At 45.2% G+C, this 23,253-nt stretch overlaps 1 protein-coding gene across 1 annotated transcript in view; it reads right to left on the reverse strand.

Moving 5' to 3' along the window:
- Positions 1 to 23,253, reverse strand: part of NCS1 (neuronal calcium sensor 1) — a 109,520-nt gene that overhangs the window by 35,599 nt on the left and 50,668 nt on the right. Inside the window, exon 2 of the mRNA XM_088466937.1 lies at positions 21,573 to 21,597. Within this exon, the coding sequence (XP_088323063.1) occupies positions 21,573 to 21,597 (25 nt within the window). The remainder of the gene's footprint in view (positions 1 to 21,572; positions 21,598 to 23,253) is intronic.

A 23,253-nucleotide genomic window follows, 5' to 3' on the forward strand; every position in this document is an offset into this window, starting at 1 on the left:
GTGCATTAGACATAGGACTCTGGAAACAAAATGCATTGTTGTTACTATAGATTGTATATATATATATATATATATATATATATATATATATATATATATATATATATATATATATATGTGATATGTGTACTGCATCAGCGCATGTCTGCAAAGCCGAAATGTGACATTTACACAAAAGGAGTGGGCGTTAAATACAAGGTCTGTGTATATGTTCATATGCTGTAGCTATATATAATGTACAGTCTGGAACGCAAAGCCAGAGAAGGGGGAGGGGGATTTTGGTAGGGGGAAAGGACAGATCACATCTGTATATACAGATGGGAACTGCAGTCCTAGGTAGAGAAAAATAAAAAATCTCAAAGAGGCTTCCTTAGAACATTCTAAAAAGTGAAGAGAGATCAGAAAGCTTTTGGTTTTGTTCCAAAAAATCTCGGTACTAGTCAGTGTCTAGTACCAATAATCTATATCTACAATGGGTTACGCCAGTTTCCCATACTCAGTCATTACAGTCCAGGGGGTAAATTTACTAAAGTTCGATTAGAGATTAATTTTTATGAATCTCTTAAATCTCCTGAAATCGAATGGAGGGCCTGATTCAGACCCGGTCCCTAGGCTGCGTTCGCACGTAGCCTGCCGATGTTTTCAAACTGCACATGCGTATACGAGGCAGTATATGTGCGCAAACCAGTCCATACGATCGCGAAGCGTTTGCACCCTGTGCACAGACGCCCCGCTAGAATGACAGGACGAGCTGTTTGTGGTTGTGACAGGGGTTGGTCAATGGTAACGGGGTGTGTGGTGAAAACGCAGGCGTGTCTGAGTTGGAACATCGTTTGAGGGGGGCTCATAATTAAAACTCAGCGTCAGCATACACATCACATGGCTGAATTACACACAGCAGCACTCGCAGTGCTTGCGGTAGGGTATGGTCAGCCACAAGTGCTGCGTATGGGTCCGATGGGAATCGGTATGAAATACCGCCGGCCGCATTCCCGGCAGCGGAAGCCCGATAGAGCTGGAAATCCTGATAGTCGCTAACCCCCCTAACCCTCCTTAGGGGTGTCTATCCCTAACCTCCCCCCCCCCCCCAAGTGCCTAACCCTAATCCACCCCCTTCCCCGCTGCCTAAACCTAAGTCCCCCGGGGGGGTGCCTAACACTAAGTCCCCCCCAGGGGTGCCTAACCCTTACCCACCCTCCCTCCCCCTAGCCTAACCCTAACCCTCCCGGGGGGGTGCCTAACCCCAAGTCCCCCCCGTGTGCCCTAAACCTAACCCTCCCCCACGAGGCTGTCCGCTCGCGGCGCCCGGCATCCCTTCGATCGGGATGCCGGGCGCCTGTCTCCCGGCGTCGGGAAAATGTCAGGCGTCTACATCTAGGCGCACGGCATTTCAACCTCGTTGGGATATGACAGTCGGGAAGCCGGCTGTCGGTATTAAGGCAGCCGGTTTCCCAATTGTATACTGTCCGTTGTTACCGATTGTTTAATACACTTCCTGGAGATGACGTACGTTACTAAGGGAAAGTGGGCGTCTTGTGTCAGGCTGGTGGGCGTCTAAATACATACCGTGATCGCACGGCAAGACATAGTGGGTGTCTTGCTAGCGATCGCAGGATTTGTATACTCAGGCTGCTGACGGCTGCGTACGAACGCATCTCAGCGAACGGATCTGAACCAGACCCTCAAATCGAACAGCAAATCTCAAATTTACAAAATTTGTATTTTTTGTTTCATTTTAAGAAGGGATTTGATGTTCGACTTTGCATGTTCATGTACAAATCGAACACCAAATCCCACTCTAAAACGAACTTCAAATCCCCAAATGAATAGATCGGATTCATGCTTTCATTTTCAGCATGAGCAGTTCTATCTGACACAGATGCTTGCATACATCAGTGAGATGCATGCATGTATCTTAGTGTAAAAAGCTTGTTAAGTGTTAATTTAAAAAAATATATATTATGTGGGTTCCTCCCTCAAAGCACAACCAGCCCCGGGCTTTGTATAGCCAGTCCCAGTTGTGTAAATACAGGGGAAAAATCGCGTAGGGTTCCCCTGTACTTAGCGCAACCAGCACCAGGCTCTGAGCCGGTCCTGGTTCTGGAATTACAGGGGGAAAAAAAGCATAGGGTTCCCCTGTAATTTCCATAACTAGCACCAGACCCTTTCTAGCGAGGGGGTAATGTCACAGCCAGGGAAACCCTATCACCGGGTTTCCCGGGCCCGAAACATTACCCCTGACCGCTAGTCAGCCAGCCCCCGGCCAGGGATCCCTGGGGAGTTGGGGACCCTCCCCTCCAATAAAGAGGTCCCCCTCTCCAGGGCACCCTAGGCCTAGATTGACAGCATCTCAGCGTATCCTGCCTAAAAAAAACAACACACGATTTCCAGACTATCCATCATACTGCGCATCGAAAATCGGGGAATCGCCTCAAAATCGCGTAGATGTATGGCCAGCATTCAGTACCCCAAATAGCTTCAGTAGGGCTAATCGGGGACATCTGGATTGATCTCCAATAGTAGTGCATCCTTTGGGGGGGTGTCAGGCTGATTTTCCCAATTCTGCCAACACTTTTCACCTGTTAGTTTCGCCGGGACGTGCTTTCGCTGCCTTTGGAATTGAATACGGCGAATAGCGGGGGCGCGCGCTACACTTTTTGCATGCAAAACTGGTGATGTCGGCGAAAAGTCCGGCATGCGAAAAAGTATCGCGGGTGCAAAAAGAATTGAATATGGCCCTGTGTTTGAAAAATGTCAGGTAGGAGCTGATTGGCTTGGTGACCTTATCACCGTTCACTTTATCTCCTAAGAAAGCTTAGTAAATAGACCCTTAGATTTGAGCCTTGGGGGTAAATTTACTAAGATTCGATTTGGTCCCGATTTTTCCCGTTTTTCAACTCGGATAGGATCGACCAGGAACTTAAAAAAAAAAAAAAAAGACAAAAATAAAAACTGCCAAATTTGTCTCCCGAACAAGCAGGCTGCACGTATCAGTGAAATATGTGCAGACTGTTTGTTGTTGTTTTTTTAGGGTTAAATTTATAGGAATAAATTGAAGTGAGGTTCCCCCCCCCCCAAAAAAAAAAAAAAAAAAAAGGGGGCTAACGAGCCCCGGACTTGCCAGCCTGTCCTGGTACCTAAAATTACAGGGAACAAAACGTGTAGGGTTCCACCGTAAATTAGGTACCACCAGGCTGCAGGGGGGAAAAAATTGCACAGGGAGTCCCCCTATAATTAAAACCAGCACTAGACCCTTTCTAGCGGAGGGCTGATGCCACAGCCAGGGGAGCCCTTTCACCGGGCCCCCCAGTCGCAGCATCAGTCCCGACAGAATAAACTTTAGTAACCTGCGGCTCCCACCATTGACTTCAATGGAGGAGCCGTTCATTGGCCGAGAGAGGTGGGGGCTCACCTCTCTCAGCCAATGAACAATCAGATACGGCTCTATAAAAGGCAGAAGCCGCGTCTGAGCGTTTCATTCGGGAGATACCAGCCATCCTGGTTGGTATCTGCTGCGTGGCTCAGGTTTTTCATTTTTGTTTTTAGAAGACCTTGGATGCCTACTTTGGACAAGGGGACCACTCCTGGTAATGTAGGGGGGGAGGGGGGTGTGTGTGTGTGTGTGTGTGTGTGTGTGTGTGTGTGTGTGTGTGTGTGTGTGTGTATGTGTGTGTGTAATAAAATTGTACTTTCATGGTGTGTGTGTTGTGTTTTTTTTTTTTGTTTGTTTGTTTTTTTACACATTTCTTTACAGGTACCAGTGGGCCCTTAATACTCCACATGCTGGTACTTGTGGTTCTCCAAGTACCAGCATGCGGGGGAAGCTTGCTGTGACCTGCAGTTCTACTTTAAAGACAATGTTGATACTTCTCTTATTTTACACCACACCTACACTATCAGCCCACTACCCGGGCTATCAGCCTAGGCCAGGGGTGCCCTGGAGAGGGGGAACCCTTTATTGGGGAGGTCACCAACTCCCCAGGGATCCCTGGTCTGGGCTGACTAGCGGTCAGGAATGATGCTGCGGCTGGGGGGCCTGGTGAAAGGGATCCCCTGGTTGTCGCACCAGCCCCCCCATTAGAAAGGGTCCGGTGCTAGTTTTAATTATAGGGGGACCCCTACACAATTTTTTCCCCCTAAAATTAAAACCAGGACTGGCCCTGCAGCCTGGTGCTGGTACCTAATTTACGGTGGAACCCTACACGTTTTGTTCCCCGTAATTTTAGGTACCAGGACTGGCTGGCAAGTCGGGACTGGTTAGCTTTTTGGGGGGGGGACCTCATGTAATTTATTTATTTTTTTAAATTAACCCTTAGAACACACTTGCCATTCAGAAACATACACAAATCACACTGAGATGTTTATGTTCGATGGCACCTCACAGCTCAGGAGGTCGTACATTTAAAACTTCTATTGAGTCCCCGATTTGAGTGTCGACTGCATATCCACTGCACGATATAATGACCGATGACGATTTTGTTCAATCGCTCATTATATCGTCTAGTGGATATGCAGCTTTAGACGCATGCGCAGTTTACAGGTAGTCGCTCAACTGCGTAAATATTGGGACTGTCTACATCCCATTTATATTTATCACATTTATTCCTATAAAGATTTATTTCGGCCCATAAGGCGACAGCTTTTATCAAGGCTGCAAAAACGCTCCATCTCTAGATTTATCCCATTCTTGTGCCACAACAGACGCACATAGTAAGCAGATGGTCATCAGCATGAATGAAACGCTGTTCACATTCATTTAACAACAGGGGAGTTTCGGACCGATCTGTTCACAGGAAGATAAATATGGAAAGTATAAAGTGAGCACAGAAACTATGGGAGAGCCCCAGAACAGAACAGAATATATTACATCATTGCCCTAGCTAAATATAACCAGAAGAATGACGGACCTACACTCTGGTTCGTGTTTAGGATGAAAGTGTTACCGCCACCTACAGAAAATGGAGGCAGCACATTCTGTTCTGAATAAACATTCATGATAATCCCACCCATCAGTTCACTGGAAACATGTCACATCACTGAGGCATGAGGCACAGAGTGCCCATTTACATAAAAGGTGCAAGCCTATAAATGCAAATTCTAAAAAGAAACATGACATTTCATGGTAAATAGGTAGCTAACCATGGTAACCCTTTGCCTTTTCTACGTGCCTTAGTGATGTTACCAAGAGCCCTAGCAACATTCCCTTGTATACTGGTAGAGCCCACAAAATGGCTGCCCCCACTGTGCAAGCAACAAGTACACATTAACTTCCTTGGTGCTGTAACTATAGAAGGAAGCAGATACTGAATGCGACTGAGCCGAGCCTTAAACCTCACAATAATGTAATTATACAGTGGATATTAGAAAGGGGGATCAAAGCTGTCATTATGTTAGAATTTCAAAACGATGTCTCTCAAGCACAGACGACAATAGAAGTGGGGACAGGACAGGAGCCATGATGGACCTTGTTGTCATGGCAACTCAGGAGCATCCCTGCAATTAACCGTCTGGCTTGTTCCCAGGTCTTCATTTCACACTCGCACACAGTCAGGTGAGCGAATGGGAGCACAGACTGTATCATGAGAGGATTCCTCACAGGCCTGGAGGGTTGCCAAACACATCATTTAATGTATTTATATGGATAGAGGCTGATTTTAGACATTAATGCAGAACGAAAAAAAAACCAAAAACATTACAATGACTACAAGTCATTCAGAGCCTCAGCTAATGAATGGAATGTGACAGAGATCCAGATTTGTCCAAATCCCTTGATGGTAAGTGGCCTCAGAATCACAGGTTTCTGATTTTGTAGACCAAAATATATTATACATTTATACATATACACATTATTATATATATATATATATATATATATATATATATATATATATATACACACACACACACACATATATATATATATATATATACACACATATACACACATATACATACATACATACACACACACAAATATACACACAGGGCCGGCCCAAGCCCAAATTTTTTGGTAAGCGAGTATGTTTTTTGGCGTCCCCCCCTATGCAGTGCCCGCGGTAGTGGTCCCCCCGGTGCAGTGCCCCTTGTGCCCCCATTAGTAAGCTTATATAGTGCCCCCAGTAGTAGTCCCCCTATGCAGTGCCCCCAGTAGTAATCCTCCCCCCATGCAGTGCCCTCCCTTGTAGTGCCCCTAGTAGTAATCCCCCCTCTTGTAGTGCCCCTAGTAGTCCCCCCTTGTAGTAGTCCCCCCATTGTTGTGCCCCCAGTAGTAATCCTCCCTTCAAGTGCCCCCAGTAGTAGCCCCCCTTCAAGTGCCCCCAGTAGTAGCCCCAATTCTAGTGCCCCAGTAGTAGCCCCCCTTCAAGTGCCCCCAGTATTAGCCCCCCTTCAAGTGCCCCCAATAGTAATCCCCCTTTTCAAGTGCCCCCAATAGTAATCCCCCTTTTCAAGTGCCCCCAGTAGTAGTCCCCCCTTCTAGTGCCCCCAGTAGTAGTCCCCCCTTCTAGTGCCCCCAGTAGTAATCCCCCCTTCTAGTGCCCCCAGTAGTAATCCCCCCTTCTAGTGCCCCCAGTAGTAATCCTCCCTTCAAGTGCCCCCAGTAGTAGCCCCCCTTCAAGTGCCCCCAGTAGTAGCCCCAATTCTAGTGCCCCCAGTAGTAATCCCCCCTTCAAGTGCCCCCAGTAGTAATCCCCCCTTGTAGCCCCCCCCAGTAGAGACACGTAATAAAAAAAAAACACTTACCTGACCCCCCGCTCCTGCTGCCGATATCAGTTACTCCCGACCATTCTCCAGGGCCGCTTTGCATTATGGGAGAGACGTTGTCATGACGTCATCTCTCCCATTACCTACTGCGGGAACCGGAAGATGGCTCCCGCAGTGGGAGCTGCAGCAGCCGATGAGAGTCTGACAGACTCTCATCAGCTGCTGAAACAAACACACAGCTGCCGGCACCGGCGGCTGTATGTTTGGCACTGTGTAGCGCTGACCGAACTCCGTCCGGTCAGCGCTACACGCGCGGTGCAGACTGTCACAGAGACACAGTCTGCACCGCGGTAAGCCATTGAAATCTGCATGGACGCGGCCGCTGCGCCCTTCACTATGTGGCGCCTTACGCGGCCGTGTACCATGTGTAACCATAGAACCGGCCCTGTATACACACACACACAACTTGAATGGATAGAAATTGTACTTGGTAAAGAACCTCAAAACCAAAAATGCAACGTGTCTAATACATTATTCACACACATATAGGACATGATTCGGACAGATCTCTCCTCACGGATGCAAATGGCGATTTTTACCATACAGCGCAGAAGGGAATTTACGCATGTTTGCATACCTACGATCCATTCGGTGTCAGATGGATCTTGCTTTGCAGGAAATAGGGATGGCCATCGGCGATTCATAATCATCGATGGTTTATGGCCGATGTCGAATGCTTTTACTATCGATGGGGGAGAACCAGATGGTTTCCCTCCATCAACGGCACAACATAACCGAAAATGTTGTTTTGTTTTTCTTTACAAGGTACTGGGACACAGAACATAGCTCTGCCCCGCCACCAGGTTCTGATTAACACCACGGGCCAGTCAGAGAACAGAGATGACCATCGGTCGGTGAAACCATCGATGGTCAACCATTGCATAGTTGATAACCATCGATGGTCACTTGCTAGATCACCATCGATGTTAACCACACCTATGGCCATCTCTAGCAGGAAATGAGCTGAGACTGGGTGGCAACACTTGAGAGATCTGTCTCATGGGAGTGTCATGGGCATATATCGTTCAAATGCTTTGTGCTGTCAGCTAGGCATCCATCACATAGTAGGGTCGGTTAACCACTTTTTTATTGTCCTATTTCTGGTCAGGGGCCCGTGGCCAGATTCTTGTCAGATTTCTGATGGGATTTACAACAGTAAAATAATTTATTCTATTGCAATTGAAAGATAAATTGATACAATTGACTGGCAATATCACTAGGTGGGGGAGGGGGGTGGGGAGATGTATCAAACCGTCTAGAGAGATATTGTCCATAGCAACCAATCAGCTTCTTACTATCATTTTATACACTGTACACTGTACTAGATAAATGATAGCTAGGAGATGATTGGTTGCTATCAGCAATTTCTCCACTTTATTTCTCTTGGAGGTTTGGTACGCCTCCTCTTATGTTTTATCCACTTTGCTTCTTAATGCTGTTTATTAGAAATAGAATACATGGTAATGGTGCATACACACGGTCAGATTTTTCCTTCAGATCTGAACGATAACGATTTAAAAATCGTTCAGTCGTTCATATCTGAAGGAAAATCTGACATATCTGACATGCCTGAACAATGGACGATGAACGATGCGCGTTCCCGTTTGTCAGATAACGATATCTGACATCTGATGTGTTTGCAGTCAGACTTGGACGATTCCATTCATTTGAATGAAGTCAAAAATCGTTCAATCGTTCATCTGACAAATCTGACCGTGTGTATGCTCCATTAGACTTTTCTCTGTGATTGGCTGGAGGAGATAAGCCACACAAAACCAGGGGGAGGAGCATCTGCTGCAGCCTGTCTGGACACGGAAGGCCGATCACCTCTACCATCACCCGGTAAGTTGCCATAATGCCATCCTGAACTTAGGTGTTTTGTATTGAACACAGTGGCGAAAAGTAAACATTTTCCCAGCTTGATAAATTAGGAGAATTCGCCCGGGAAAGCACAGTATATAAAATTTAAGGTGTATATTTACCAAGTAGCGATTAAACACAATTCCAGCGAAAACGGTTTACTTATTAACAAATGCTAGTCAGTGTCACCAGCCAATGGGAGCAAACTTTTTAAAAAATGAGTGGGGGCTGCTCACAGTACCATTTATGCTATGCATAGACATAACTGTAGTATAGCACCAATGATCCAGCCTAGCATGAGACATCGCTTTCGGGATGCTAACAGGAATGGGTTAAACATGCAAGAGAAAAATAATGGTACCCATCCCATCCAAAAATCATCTATGTTCCTATGGGGTTTATGTATCAAGCTGTGAAAAGACTAGGAGGAGCAAAACAGTGGAGAAGTTGCCCCTAGCAACCAATTAGCTTTTATCTATCATTTTATAGAATGTACTTGATAAAATGATTCTTCAAAAGCGGATTGGTTGCTATGGGCAACTTCTCCACTCGTTTCATTGCTTGATACATAAACCCTATAGGAGTATTAACAAGTTTATCTCAGAGATTATAATAATCCAATTTTCAAGTTAACATGGACCAAAGATAGATTTTGCTGGCATGATTATGGCTCTTCTAATTGGTTAAATGAAAGCAAATGAAGAGAAGTAACAGGTAACGAACGGGCATTTTGCCTCCTATAAAATAAAATTTTAGGGGACGCTGGCGATCCTTGGCAAATAATACATATTACATTGTCTGGTCATTTAAATGCAGCTCAAGGGAATTCATTTTTCATAACTGTGATGCACTAAATCAGGAGGTTTCCATAGCATTCCTGTACAAGGATGGCTGAGATTCCGCTAACATGTCACACAGGACATGGAGACTTATTACATAAACATGACTTATTACATATCCTGCAGCTTCTTGGTCTTGCAGGTGAATCATGTCCGTCTTGATACATAATCAGCCCAGGACATGGATGGCTGCGTTACATTTCTAAACCCAGTTACCTGCTTGACTGAAAGCTCTGGGCTCAGCTCTTTTGCGCAGTGTCAGGAGTCTGTGCCCATGAATCCCCTTTAGACATTGGGGCAGATGTATGAAGCTCTGGCAAGTGATAAAGTGGAGAGTGATAAAAGACCAACCAATCGGCTCCCAACTGTCATTTTTCAAACACAGCCAGTAACATGACAGTTGGGAGCTGATTGGTTGGTCGTTTATCACTCTGCACTTTATCACTTTCCAGAGCATAATACATCTGTCCCATCCCCTCCCTGTGACAGCCAGGGAGAGACATAGGCCTTCATTCAGAGGCGGCCGTACGGTCTACGACCGCACAGCCGCCTCGATGTTTGTCAAGTGCGCATGCGCATGAGGGAGCCGGCTCCTTCGTGCGCATGTGTGAGACCCGCTACGACCGACAGCGCCGGTCATAGCGGGTCTCTTTCCAAAGGGGGCGAGCTGTCAATCAACATCGACATTTGGAAGGCGGGCCGGGGGGGTGGCAGCCCAAACGGAGGCGTTCCCATGGGAACGCCTACCGTTTGGGGGAGGCCCCACTGACATCACTAGTGATGTCAGTGGAGAGCTTCCGACTCTGACAGAGCCAAAAGCTCTCTGGGGCTTACGACAAGTGAGACCCTGCCCTAGGGTCTCGTCGTAAGCCCCGATGGTCGCGATGGTCTATGACCATCACGACCATCACCCTAGCGGTCGTTAGAGCTGTGGGTGTAAACCCACAGCCTAACGACCGAAACAGAGGCGGGCGGTCAGTTTCTGAGCGACCGCTTGCATCCTCCGACCGCCTCTGAATTAGGCCCATACTCTCCAGAGAGGAGGAGGAGCCCATATGTATTTGCACACAGCCTATATACTACTGACCTGGTAGAGGATCGCAACAATGTCCAGGAACATACTAAGAGATGCACAGTTTCTACAAGAGATGTGTCCAATGACACTTATTCTGGTGTAATGGAGGGGCTTACTGGCATCCTTATAGGGGGTAGATTGTTGATCTACCCCCTCCCAAGTAGCTTAAACTAACCTCGCCCCTGGGGGTGCCTAACCCTAATCTGCCCTTGCAGGTGCCTATCCCTAACACCCCATCCACACTAAGCCTAAAATGCATACTTACCTTCGGGATGCCGACGTCGGTATCTTCATCCTGTTCGAGATAGTGGCATCTGCATCCTCTTCGGGATAGCAGCATCGGTATAGCGACGTCCGGCATCACGTCCGTCGGCATCGTCACTGCATCCCCTTTTGTGTGTGTGTGTGTGTATTTTATTGTTTCTTATAAGGGCAAGAAAGGATGGCTATAACACTCGCTCATCTGACCTTTCACCAAACATTAGTCCATTCTGCTAACTTTGTCCAATCCAAGGGCTTTTAGTTTCTCCGCTATCTACGCTCTTGGGCCCATTGTATCATCACACATCTAACTAGAGAGCGATCCAGACATCCTAAATTTTAGGTAGGTGGGGTGACGGGTTCCAGATAGAAATTAAAAAGGTCGACAATGTCTACATAGACAACAGGCAATAAGTCGACAAGGACAAAGGTCGACACAGAAAAGGTCAACAGGTACAAAATGTTGATACAAATATGGTCGACCCAAAAATTATCGATTTTTTTTCTTAAGCTTTAGGGTTAGGCACTAGAAGGGATGTTTAGGGTTAGGCACTTACCCTTACAGTTAGGGTTAGGCACCAGAGGGAGGGGTTAGGGTTGGGCATCAAGGGGAGGATTACGTTTAAGATTAGGGTTAGGAAAAAAATTAAATAAATTGTGTTGACATTTTTGTGTCTACCTTTTGAACCTGGCGACCTTTCTACCGGTCAACCTTTTCTGTGTCGACCTTTTTTCCCTGTCGACCTATTGCCTGTCTATCTTTTATACCAAACAGGTGTGACAGTAAATTGCATAAATCAGCTAACACTGGTCATAGTACCACCTTATATGGAATGACATGGGCACAAAGCCATCAGCTTCCACTAGCTACTGGTGGTGACGAAGTAGAATTAGGCATGCAATGACTAGGCATTGTGCCAGCAACAGGCAGTCAGGGTAGGCAGAGCCTCCCCTGTCATACTCCTGAGATTTGATATACAAATTATTAGAATACTACAAAGATGATATTTATAACTTATAAACATCTTCTTGGTTTATTGTAATCATTTTTATATTTAACACTCACCAGCTTTGTGGAGCTCCCTGGGACTGCAGGGAGACAAGAGATGAGGCAGCAACAGCTCAGCCTCACTACCGTATAGTCAGACACTGCTTGCACAGCTGGGGGTGGGGCCACACCACAGTGGGTAAACTGCACAGAAAGAGAGCCAATAGAGGCATGCCTCTGAGTATGGGGGGTGTGCCTTGAGCACTGATGGACACCCTGGATGTGTCATGTGACCAGGAAGTGCACTGCAGTGTTTAGAGTTTGGAGCTCAACCAGCAGCAGCAAGAGAAGACACAGTGATGAAGGTAGGAGAATAAATGGACACCGCAGCTTAGTGTAGTAAGGAGAGTTACAGTGAGTTGGGGGGGGGGGGGACAGGCTCCCAGCACTATCTCCATGTGTGCCTCCCTAGCCTTTGACCTCATCGCAAGTCACTGCATTGCGCTTGGGGAGAGGTACACAGCTGTGACACTGGTGGAGGAATTATAGGAGGCATCAGTCAAGATGGGTCACCATATTACTGGGAATTACCAATAGTTTTACAGCTATAGGTCATTACAGTTACTGGCATCATTACTAACACTGCTGGCATGTCACTGGGTAGAATATAAACCCATGTGGTGGCATAGGAGGCTATATGGTGGCATTACAGGCCTATGTGTTTGAGCAAGGGGATGTATTTTGTTAATATTTATTAGGCGTCAAATTTCTGCAGCGCCATAGAATTCCAGTATAGAATGTAGTGTAAACAGAACAACATATAAAGCAAAAACCCTACAGAGCTGTGACTGGTCACTTCCAATTGTTGTATGAAATAGAAAGCGATAACTATAGTGTTCTTAATAGAAGAACTCAGAAGGGTTTGTAAGATTGGGAGGAGTAGGGGACCTTGAAGGAAGACTGTTTGGCCATGTATATTATGTGCTGGGCAATGAGATTTACATATTAGATATTTAAATCTAGTGTACAGTAGACGCACTTAGTTTTTGCCAGATGCGAGCATATGAAATTTTTCTATTATCACAGTACTGTAAAATGTATGTTTTTTTTTTGTTTTGTTTTTTATATAATGTGCATACTATATATTCACTTATATGTATGCCTATATCTCCATGCCACAGAAGCAATGTTATATTTTATCCCGTACAGTCACACTTCGCAAATCCTGCGCCGACATGCCAATATTTACTATCAGACGTGAACGTTGTCCTCCGCACTAAATAAATGGCACACAGTACCAGAGAACTCTCACTGTGAAAAAATGCCAAGCTGGCAGCTCTGTCGGTAGATGGGGCTTATTTGCATATTGCTTGATGCCATAGGTGTTGATGCCATAGATAGAAAGCATGGGGCTGAGTTATTTAAAGGCGTAACGTAATCCAGCTTCGCCTGCTACATTACTTCTTAGCTGCCAGGCTATCATATATATATATATATATATATATATATATATACATATATATACACACACATACATACATACACATATACATGCAGTGAATACTTCCTGGATCATATTCGGTGAAGAAAAGCAGTTCTGTTAGATATGCAAGAAATAAAAATATCATCTATGCTGAATCTCCCTGGAAAGGTCTTCATCTAAAGGGTCTACATCACTCACATTGGTGTAATCAGCGAGATACAACACAGACCAACACACAAAGACCAGGGCAGTAGTTTCCAAACCCATTTCTCTAGCACAATGTATTCCAGTTAATGGGTCTGTAAGAATGTCTCACCCACGTCCTCATTCACTTATTCTCATTAATATTGCCATGTATTTATAAGGTCCTAAAATACTTCTCTCTGTGCCGTGTACCAAGGAGGTGACTCATGCCTAACCTGGTAATAAAATAACTTAAGAGAATTATAATGTATGCTGGTTACTGTGTAACCAAGTCTGAGAATACTTGACTATAAATAAGCCGGACTCAGACCCATTTCTCATTTGATCAAAACATTCTGCACTGCAATGGGTGCAAAGGGAAAGGTTTATAGCAGCAGACATCCAGGACTGCATCACTGAGCTGTCCCTAGATTGTAAGCTCCTAGGAGCAGGGTCCTCCTGCCCACTGTCTCACAGCCTTCTTCTCTAGCACTTCTATGACAGCCTTCACCTTCCCAGCTGTATTGTGTATGGAGAATTGCGTTGCTAATTGTTACTTGTGTTCTGTTTATATTATGGTTACTGTATTGTAACGTAATGTTCTGTGTATCCCTTACGGTGTGCAGTTGGGAAGCCGACGGACATAATTCCGACAGTCGGCTTCCCGACTGCTTTATCCCGGCGAGGGTTAAATGACAGGCATTTAAATCTAGACGCCTGTCATTTTACCGACGCCAGGATAGGCGCCCGGCATTCCTATCGAAGGGATGCCGGGCTCAGACAGCCTGGGGGGAGTAAGGGGGGATTTAGGTTAAGGGCTCCAGGGGGGAGGGGACTTAGGGTTAGGCACCCCCCCTGGGAGGTTAGAGTTAGGCTAGGGGAATGAAGGGTTAGGGTTAGGCACCCCTGGGGGGGGACTTAGGTTTAGGCGGTGGGGAAGGGGAGGTTAGGGTCAGGCACTGGGGGGGAAGGCACCCCTAAGGAGGGTTAGGGGAGGGAATTAGGTTAGTCTATACTTACCTTAGGGACGATCGGGATTTTCACCTATATCGGGCAGCCGCTGTCAGGATTCTCCGGCTGTAAATCATACCGATTCCCCCCCTTACTGTATGTACGGCGCTGCGGACCACTTGTGGCACCCTATAAATAAAATTTTATAATAATAATAATACTAGGCTCTGACGCAATTACCAATAGCTGCCAACATAGTCACACAATGCCATGATTTGCGGCATCTAGGCTGGGGAAACGACTGAACCCAGGGGGCTGGGGCGACACGCTCAGGATAGTTTCCAGAAACTCTCAATCTCAAGCCTCCCGGACGGGGCCGGTGAAGTGGACGAGGATGACCCATACCAGGTTGTGCGTTTTAGATTTCTTAACGTAGCACAATTTATTTTTTTCCCCAGGAGAAAATATGTTCTTGTTATACTTTTTTCCTGCTTTTCGATGATCACATTGAATAGATGTGACAACAATTAGCGGGTGTCTGGACTGACCGTGACATAGAGGTGTCAGCAAAGAGCCAGCGCTAATTCCTGCCAGCTATCACATTAGGGGGGCCTATTTATCAGCGAGTTTTATCATGCGCAACAAGTTTTAAAACTTGTTGGGTATAATAATAATAAATATTGCTCCAGCCAATCAGCTCCCAACTGTCAGTTTTCAAACACACGACAGTTAATGGTGCTCCAGCCAATCAGCCCCCATCATACGCAACGAGCTTTAAAACACTTTGAGGATGATAAAACTCGTTGATAAATAGGCCCCTAGAGTCCTTCATTTTGCGGATTACGACGTTTCCCCTGTCCTGCTACTACTTGTGTATAAAGAAGTCATGATATGAAGTGATTATTAGTCTTTAACTGCCGCAATTTAATAATTCCTTTTCCCTTGTAGTTGAGTCCTGATTTTGTTTGGACTGTCCCAGTATTCTGGGCCCAAGGGCCGTACTTGACTGCTTGACATATTGTCCTCAATGGAGGTAAAGAAGAAGAAATGGGCGTTTCTTGGCCCTGCCACACTAATTACATCATTGCGCCATTGCCAAATGTTTTCACTCATGACGATGGGCTTGAAGAGGAGCTATGCATCACCAGGGCTCCTGTGATGGGAAGTGGCTTAAGCTGGGTATCCACAGGCGATTGCACGATAACGACGTCGTTATCGTGCAATCGGCCGCAAATCGGGCATGTAAATGCCAAAAACGACCAGCGATGCGTGTGCCTGCTGGTCGTTTTTCCAATCTATCATCACCCGTACATGCTGGTCAACCGATCCAGTCCGGTTCAGCATGTACGGGGATGATGGATGTGCCTGGACTGAACAAGTGAATGTTCAGTCTAGGCACATCACTAGATATAGAAACGACAGCACGATTGCAATGTCGCAATCGTGCTCTCGCTTGTATGTCTATTAGTGGCTACGTACCTTTAGCTTGCCCCAATACTTCAATCTGGAATGGTCTTTTATCCAATTTCTACTGCAAAACACACTTTGTGTTAGCAGGTCCGTAGCACGGTACGGTAGTGTTCTCCTGCTGCATTTTCAGAGATGGGAGTCACAAAAAAAATTAAAGAAAACAAAAATGGCTTACTATGGGTTAGGAGATTGACAAACTGTGTTAAAAGTAAAATATTGTAGATCACAGCACCTGTACCAAAAAGCATCGTCCAATGGCACTGTACATTAGATGGCTCCATTGGAACACTGTGAGCCCCCCACAGCGCTACCTTGTATAACACTGATCCATTACAACACACATCAGCAACCGCAATTGAATCATACAATGAGAATACCTGATTCGTTTGCTCCCTCGTCATCAGGTTAATTTCGGCACCTCTGCTATACTGTATGACTGATTTACATTGCGCTTCATCACCAAAAACCATATACTTAGCAATTCACGGTGTCTCCCTGTATCCTAAACAACCCCAATATGGCTCCTGGAAAAACTGCCTTTGTAACTATACAAAGACGTGTCCACAATAAAACAGTCTCTATATATGTTTAACAGTCTATTCATAAACTTCTGTTTTGTCCTGGTCTTAAAATAGCCAACCAGACATCAATGTTTTACAATCCCCTGCAATCACATCACCACGCAGTGGAAGCAAACACATTAAATTCGGACACTCTTGAACCCGATCATTAAAAAAAAAAAAAAAAAATAGATAAAATAAAACTATTGCTTCAGATATGTTATAATTGTGATTGGACTTCTGAAAATGTAGGACAGTTTTTAATAAATATTATTAAAATTTATTTATAGGCCGACACAAAGTCGTGCAGCGCCATACAGAGCAGTGACATAGGCGTCTATGTACTAAGCCTTGGAGAGAGATAAAGTACCAACCGATCAGCTCCTACCTGTTATTTTTCAAACACAGGGCGGGATGTAGTAAAGGAAAAATGCGGTTAAAAACCCAGTTTTCTGGGTTTTTACTGCATTTTCATATGTACTAAGCATCGGCTGCCCTATTTTTGGTGCGGAGGGTAGCGCCAGAAAAATCTGGTGTTACCCTATAGAAGCCTATGGGCTTCTTACCGCATCATGCTCCCGACGCCTCGCAGTCGCCCAGCACTGGCCCCCACTCACCTCAGTCTCCTGGTTTGTGGCCCGTGCTCCTCCTGGGTGCGCCGCCTCCTCCTCCTAATCTTCTTCCGGGTGCAGGGAGGAGGAGCCCAGGACTTCCTGCACAGGTCACCAGGAGACCCCCTCACCCGGCGTCGGCTGCTTTGCAAAAGGAGTCTCTTATCGCAAGAACTGTCCTTTGCGATACTAATTGCATATGTTAGTGCATATGTGATTAGTCATTTTGCGGTGACTGGCTAGATGAATACTGCAAGGTTAGTACATCCCGCCCACAGTCTGTAAATTGAGTTAGGAGCTGATTGATGGGCACTTTATCTCCCACCAAGGCTTACTATACAGATCCCATAATTACAAGCGTATACGGGGGAGGATAAGACAAGAGGAGAGAGAGCCCTGCTTGTCAGAGAGGTACTGAAGAGTGACGAGGAAGGGGTGGAGACTGGAGTAGGTATCAAGCGGTGGTCTGTTATGCTTGTGAACATGAAGGGGGCTTGGTCATGTTACGCTGGGCTGCCCCCCAAGCCCCTTCATGCTGGTACATGGGGCACTGGAAGGAGCATCCATTAGTGGCGCACACATCTACCAAACGTCCTGGATTTGGGACAAAGATCCCGACCTATGGCAAGGTTCCACCTAAATTGTGACAGTTGGGAGATGTGCTTTATTCCAAGTCTTTCAGATTAATATTCTGCACCCAATCTGATGGGACTATTAATATATTTGACCATCAACATTTGATTGCATCAGATCTATTGTCATTCACGCATCAATTCTTGATTGAATGATTAGATTGTGCGTGATCATCCTAAACGTCAACTCATTTAAAGCCACTTGTTTTGGGTATCTTGGACAATGAAAAATTAAATAAAAACCTTGTGGAAAATAACAATCTAATAAAAAAAAAATGTCCTATAACACTGCTTAGTGCAACCTTTTCTCAGCGAGCCTACGGCAAAGGACCAAAAGGAAAATCTGAAGATACAAAAAGGTTTATATTCATATTTCAGCTGCCTGGTTCTACACATTCCTTGAAATAATAAGTGTGTTAATTATTCTCATCAGCTGTGCTAGAATCTGCTCAGAGAGCTGCTACTTAGAAGCTCTCCAAGACTTATATGGAAGATTTTTCTGCAGTTCTTTAAAGAAATCCCATAGATGAAAGGACAGAATAGAATTACCCCAACAATGCAGGATTAAGGACCTCATTCAGAGCCGCTAGCAAAAAGCGAGCGCTCGCTCTGAATGAGGGCGTACGCTATTTTTTTTTAAGCCGGCCTCCAGGCTGTTCGCTAAGTTGGTAGGGTCTCGTCTGCCACAAGCCCCAGTGAGCTTCCGGCTCCAACAGAGCCAGAAGCGCACTATAGGGCCGCCCTCAAACGGCAGGCGTTCCTTCGGGAATGCTTCCGTTTGGCCAGCAACCCCCCCTCCCCGCCTACAAAACGGGGCAAGCTGTCAATCAACATCGACAGCTGCCCCGTTTGTAGCGAGCCCCGGAGTGAGTGAATTTCTCACTCGCTCCGGGGCTTGCGCACGCAGTGTCCCACCATCAACCCGCTTGCAAGCGCATAGCACTTGCGAGTAGGTCTGAATCAGGCCCTAAGTGAGTAATTCTGGCCAGATTTGCTGGGATCTTTAATCTGACCGATACTGATTGGATAGGTATGTTGGCAAACCATATGTGCTGACCCTCACGGAGTGTCATCACACTGGGTCCTGCCCAACGCTTCTCCATCTGGCCTGGCTTCAGGGAGAATGCCTGACTCTCTGGCAAAACCGCATCATCTCCTGTCCTTAATTCCCACCCAGCTGCACTTCGCATCTCCTGGAAAGAGAGTTGGAAAGTATGTGGTACATGAAATCAGTTATGTTATTAAATTATGGGCCTAATTCAGAGATGTATGCAGACCCGATGGTTTACATACTTCTGTGATGGTGGGAGATCAGCGCAAATGTCATACTGTGCATGTGCAGACCTCGTGCTGCAAGATAACTCGCAGGGCCCTGGATGCCGCAGCCCGATTGAGAGGCTAGGCACCTAGAGGGAGAGTTAGGGTTAGGCAGGGACGGAATATGTCTGTAATTCAACCCTGGCAGTCCGCCCTGTTCGCGCACCTTAGGTGCGGGTGCTCACGAAGGGGGCGTGCCATGAATCACAGGGGCCTGGCCTCGTGGCACGCCCCCGTCTCTTCCTGGCCCATCAGCGCCGAGGCGACCCTTCCCTCCCCCTATTACCTGTATCTGGCGGCGTGGGGTGGGGTGGAGGGCGGGGCCACTTCCACCCTCCTCGTGCCAGCCCCGAGGCCATCGGCCCTACTGGCATTTGTCAGAAGTGCGTGCCCGATGGCAAGTCCAACCATGGGGTTAGGGATTAGGCAGTTATATTAGTTGGACCAATATTCATGAAAATTCAACCCTTCAATTCACTAGGACCCAGTGTCTTATGAATATGGGTTACTAAACTGAAATATATCCCTAGGCCATACATAGGCTGTATTCTCTTAAAAATTGTCTGAGCACTTAAAAATCGCTGCTTTCGCTGTGTATAAGGGATGCCAATGGTCTAAATGCCGACCGTTGGCATCCCGACTGTTTAATCCCGGCAGGTGTCTAATGACCGGCGTCGAAATCCCGATGTCGGTCATTACATCTACGCCGGGAGCCCGACACCCGGCTTACCGAACAAAGGTAAGCCGGGCGATGGGCATGGACAGCCGCGGGGGGAGGGGTGGGGGTAGGTTTAGGGTTCCCGGGGGTAGGGGGGGAATTTAGGGTTAGGCACCCCCCGGGAGGTTAGGTTTAGGCTAGGGATAAGGGGGGGTTAAGGGTTAGGCAGCCCCGGGGGGGAAGTTAGGGTTAGGCATTCCCCAGGGGTACTTAGGGTTAGGCACCCCTAATGGAAGGTTAGGGGATAAAATTAGGTTAGAACATACTTACTTTGGAAAATGTGGATTTTCACCCCTGCCGGGCTCATGCTGTCGGGATTTGAACCACCGGCCGCATGTATTCCGTGTATTATACTATATTTAACCCATGTAAATTAACAATGATACAATGTAGTTCCATCATGGCCTACAAGGGGGTCTTTGTGTAACTAGCCAGTCACATTTTTTCATTCATTCCCTTGCGGATGGCACTTAATTAAAAAAAAAAAAATATGGAAAACAATTTTTATCTATATAATTTAATGAAAATATATTGCCACAATGGGCTTAGGCATACAGAAATTTCAAAAACAATAAAAAGAAAAAACATTTAAGAGTTTATTTTTATATATGTATTACTAAACCCTACTCTATACTACATATATCACACACACAAATTATTATTATTTTTTTTTAAAGATTGCAGAGCCCACGTATGAAAACTGAATACTAACCAATCAATAATCAGCTTTTACTTGGTTTCTTTGTTTCACTACCACAAGACAATGGTAAATTTACTAAAGGTCTATTTTAATGGAGTTAAAATCATTCTAAAATTAATGAACATCAATGCAGTGTTTCAGGGGCTAAATCCCACATTCACTAACACTTAGAAATCAATATAAAAATATTGGCTGTTAGTAAATGTGTGATTTTGCCCCTGAAACACGACATCGATGCTGATCGATTTTTAATCACTTAAAATCGTCCTTTAGTAAATTTACCCCAAAGTGTCTAATTGGTTGCTGTGGATTAGTGAAATTTTTGCACCTGAAACCCTCAATGGAAAATCATCGATGGACATCACTAGCTCTGGACATTTGAATCCATCAGTCAAATCAGGGAGAGGTAAACTGGAAGGCACCGGACGCAATTAAATCTCTTTACAGCACAGGAATGCCAGCTGTCTGCAGGTATTTATATATATTTATTTATTTATATTTACTTTATCTGTCAAAAACAGAGAGGCACACACCTGTATACACACCAACGGGTGCAGAACCAGGGAATCATAATTTTGCATAAATATGCCATTTTTGCAAAGGGCAAAGTTGCTATTTCAAATCTCTGTTTTGAGCGAATTGGCCATCGGAAAGGGCAGAATCGAATTATAGTTGCGTTGCCGCCATCGTTACATCAGGCCTAACGATGGCATGAAACCATCGTTCATAAACCACTCGTGCAAGTGTGCAAATGAGAGAGCTAGTTTACAAATCAGAGAAGGGGGCAGGCTTGTGTGATGTGGGCGGGGATAAACATCACAATGGGGCGGGGCTAAGTGCAGTGCATCCAAGAACACAAGCGAACATTGCAACAGCATCACCACTAGACCTCCATAACGATGGACAATGGCCATTCCCTACTATCTTTAAGGTTATATACATTTTTGGTTCAAGAACCGCATCCCCTGTACTGTAATAAAGTCTGTCTGGGCGCATAGTGATACATACACAGAAAATCCAATCTGATTGGATGCTAAGGGTTAAAAGTTTATGTACTTCTTACACAACTTTATTAAATAAGCCCTAAATAGCAGCTAGGGGTCCACATACAATATAATGCAAACAGCATGGAGCCATTAGAATAAATAATATTGTAACTCACCATTGCTGTACCTCCTTCTCCGTAACTGCAAGACAAAACAAGAGGGGATTAGGACCCTCACACTGCACAGTATCCCCCAACGTAATGCGTGCAACACATCAGACCTCACAGGGAGCAGCACACGTCAGCTCTATTATAAGATTAATCATTAACACCACACAAAGTTTATCAATGAATCATGCAGCAATCTGGAAAACGGTTACAGAAACATGGATCATCTAATCCAAACTAAACTGCAATAAAAAAAGAAAAAGTGAGAGCAACTGGGCAGCCGTTCACTAATATTAGACATCCAGATCTCAGTTTAAAATCAACTTTGCAAAGTTTTTGACGTTACAGTGAGTCAAATGTTTTATTCAGTAGTAGTCTAAAAAGTCCCCAGATACACCGTGTTAGCCCACACAAAAGGTTTCATTTTTAGCTATTTTCAATTTGTATTTGCAGACTCCCATTTTTATAGTTGATGGAACGTGACCAATGATAATGCATTCAAGAGAGACAGATTAAGCAGCCATTGTAGTAGTTCACAAAGGACAGCCAGCCAATGAAATTTTGGCATAACAGAAAGCGGAGGGGACTCAACAAGTGTTGTGCTCTCATTTTAGCGCACCGGTAATACGTTTCTCTATCCACCCTGCATAACCCAACTTTCCTTGACAGCGATATAATATTGAACTTCTGTTTTTCACACTTGTTTTCCAAAAAAATTGAATCAAAATGGGCTAGTTAAGGTTTTTTTTTTTTTTTTTTTTAAGAGGAATTCAACAAATTCAACTAAGGGACTCTGCCAATGGAAATTCAGTGTGAAAAGCAGAAAGAGTATTTACCCAACTGCAAAAAGGAGTTGGCAGGCATAACTTTTTGTAGCGTCCAACACCTATATTTGATATACACATATATAACCTCTGATAAAAGAACTGAGATTCAGACCAAGATTAGCAGGGTAGACGTAGTACCTAACAGCCAGTGGGTTTGTTGCTTCCTGACAGAGCAATGATCCTTTTTTGGATAAAGTATTCTCTATTAATTTTTTTTTCAATTTTAAACATATACAAAATAGAACAAACAAAATAAACACAAAAAAAAAAAACCATAGTATTCCTAAGCAACAAATAATATACAATGAAATAAAATAGGGAAACCATGTTATAAACCAAATGAAGTCAGCCATATAAATTCAAGCTATAGCCAAGTCCGAGGGAGTGCATATCTCGGTGGCAAACGCAGGATTTCTAGAGGGGGGATTCCAAATGCTTGATTTTAGAGTGAGTGTGGCCTGTCCATGAAGAGGGTGGGATTACCACTTATCCAGCTCTAATATGTATCATATAAAGTCTATTGTGTGTCATAATTCCAGCATATACAGGACCAGCAATCACAGTAAGCCATTATATGCGGCAGTAGGGCCATCCTGCCTGTGCTGGATGTATTTATTTTAGATGTGGGCACCATTCCAGAGCATTGGAGCAAGTTCAGGAGCCTGGGGAGCAGCAGAAGGACCTAGCACTGCCCTGGACATGTATGTACATATTGGGCTCTATAGCAGCACATCCCTAACAGTGAATGTTTTCCAGATCTCCTGCTGTAGTTGGTGCACAGGTATTTATTACTGGCTGATAAATGTTAAAAGATCTACAGGTGGTGCTATTTATTTCATTTATGACACTGAGAAGAACATGCA

The sequence above is a fragment of the Taudactylus pleione genome, unplaced genomic scaffold (assembly GCF_031769625.1).
Source record: "Taudactylus pleione unplaced genomic scaffold, aTauple2 ptg000003l, whole genome shotgun sequence".
Classification (NCBI taxonomy): Eukaryota; Metazoa; Chordata; class Amphibia; order Anura; family Myobatrachidae; genus Taudactylus; species Taudactylus pleione.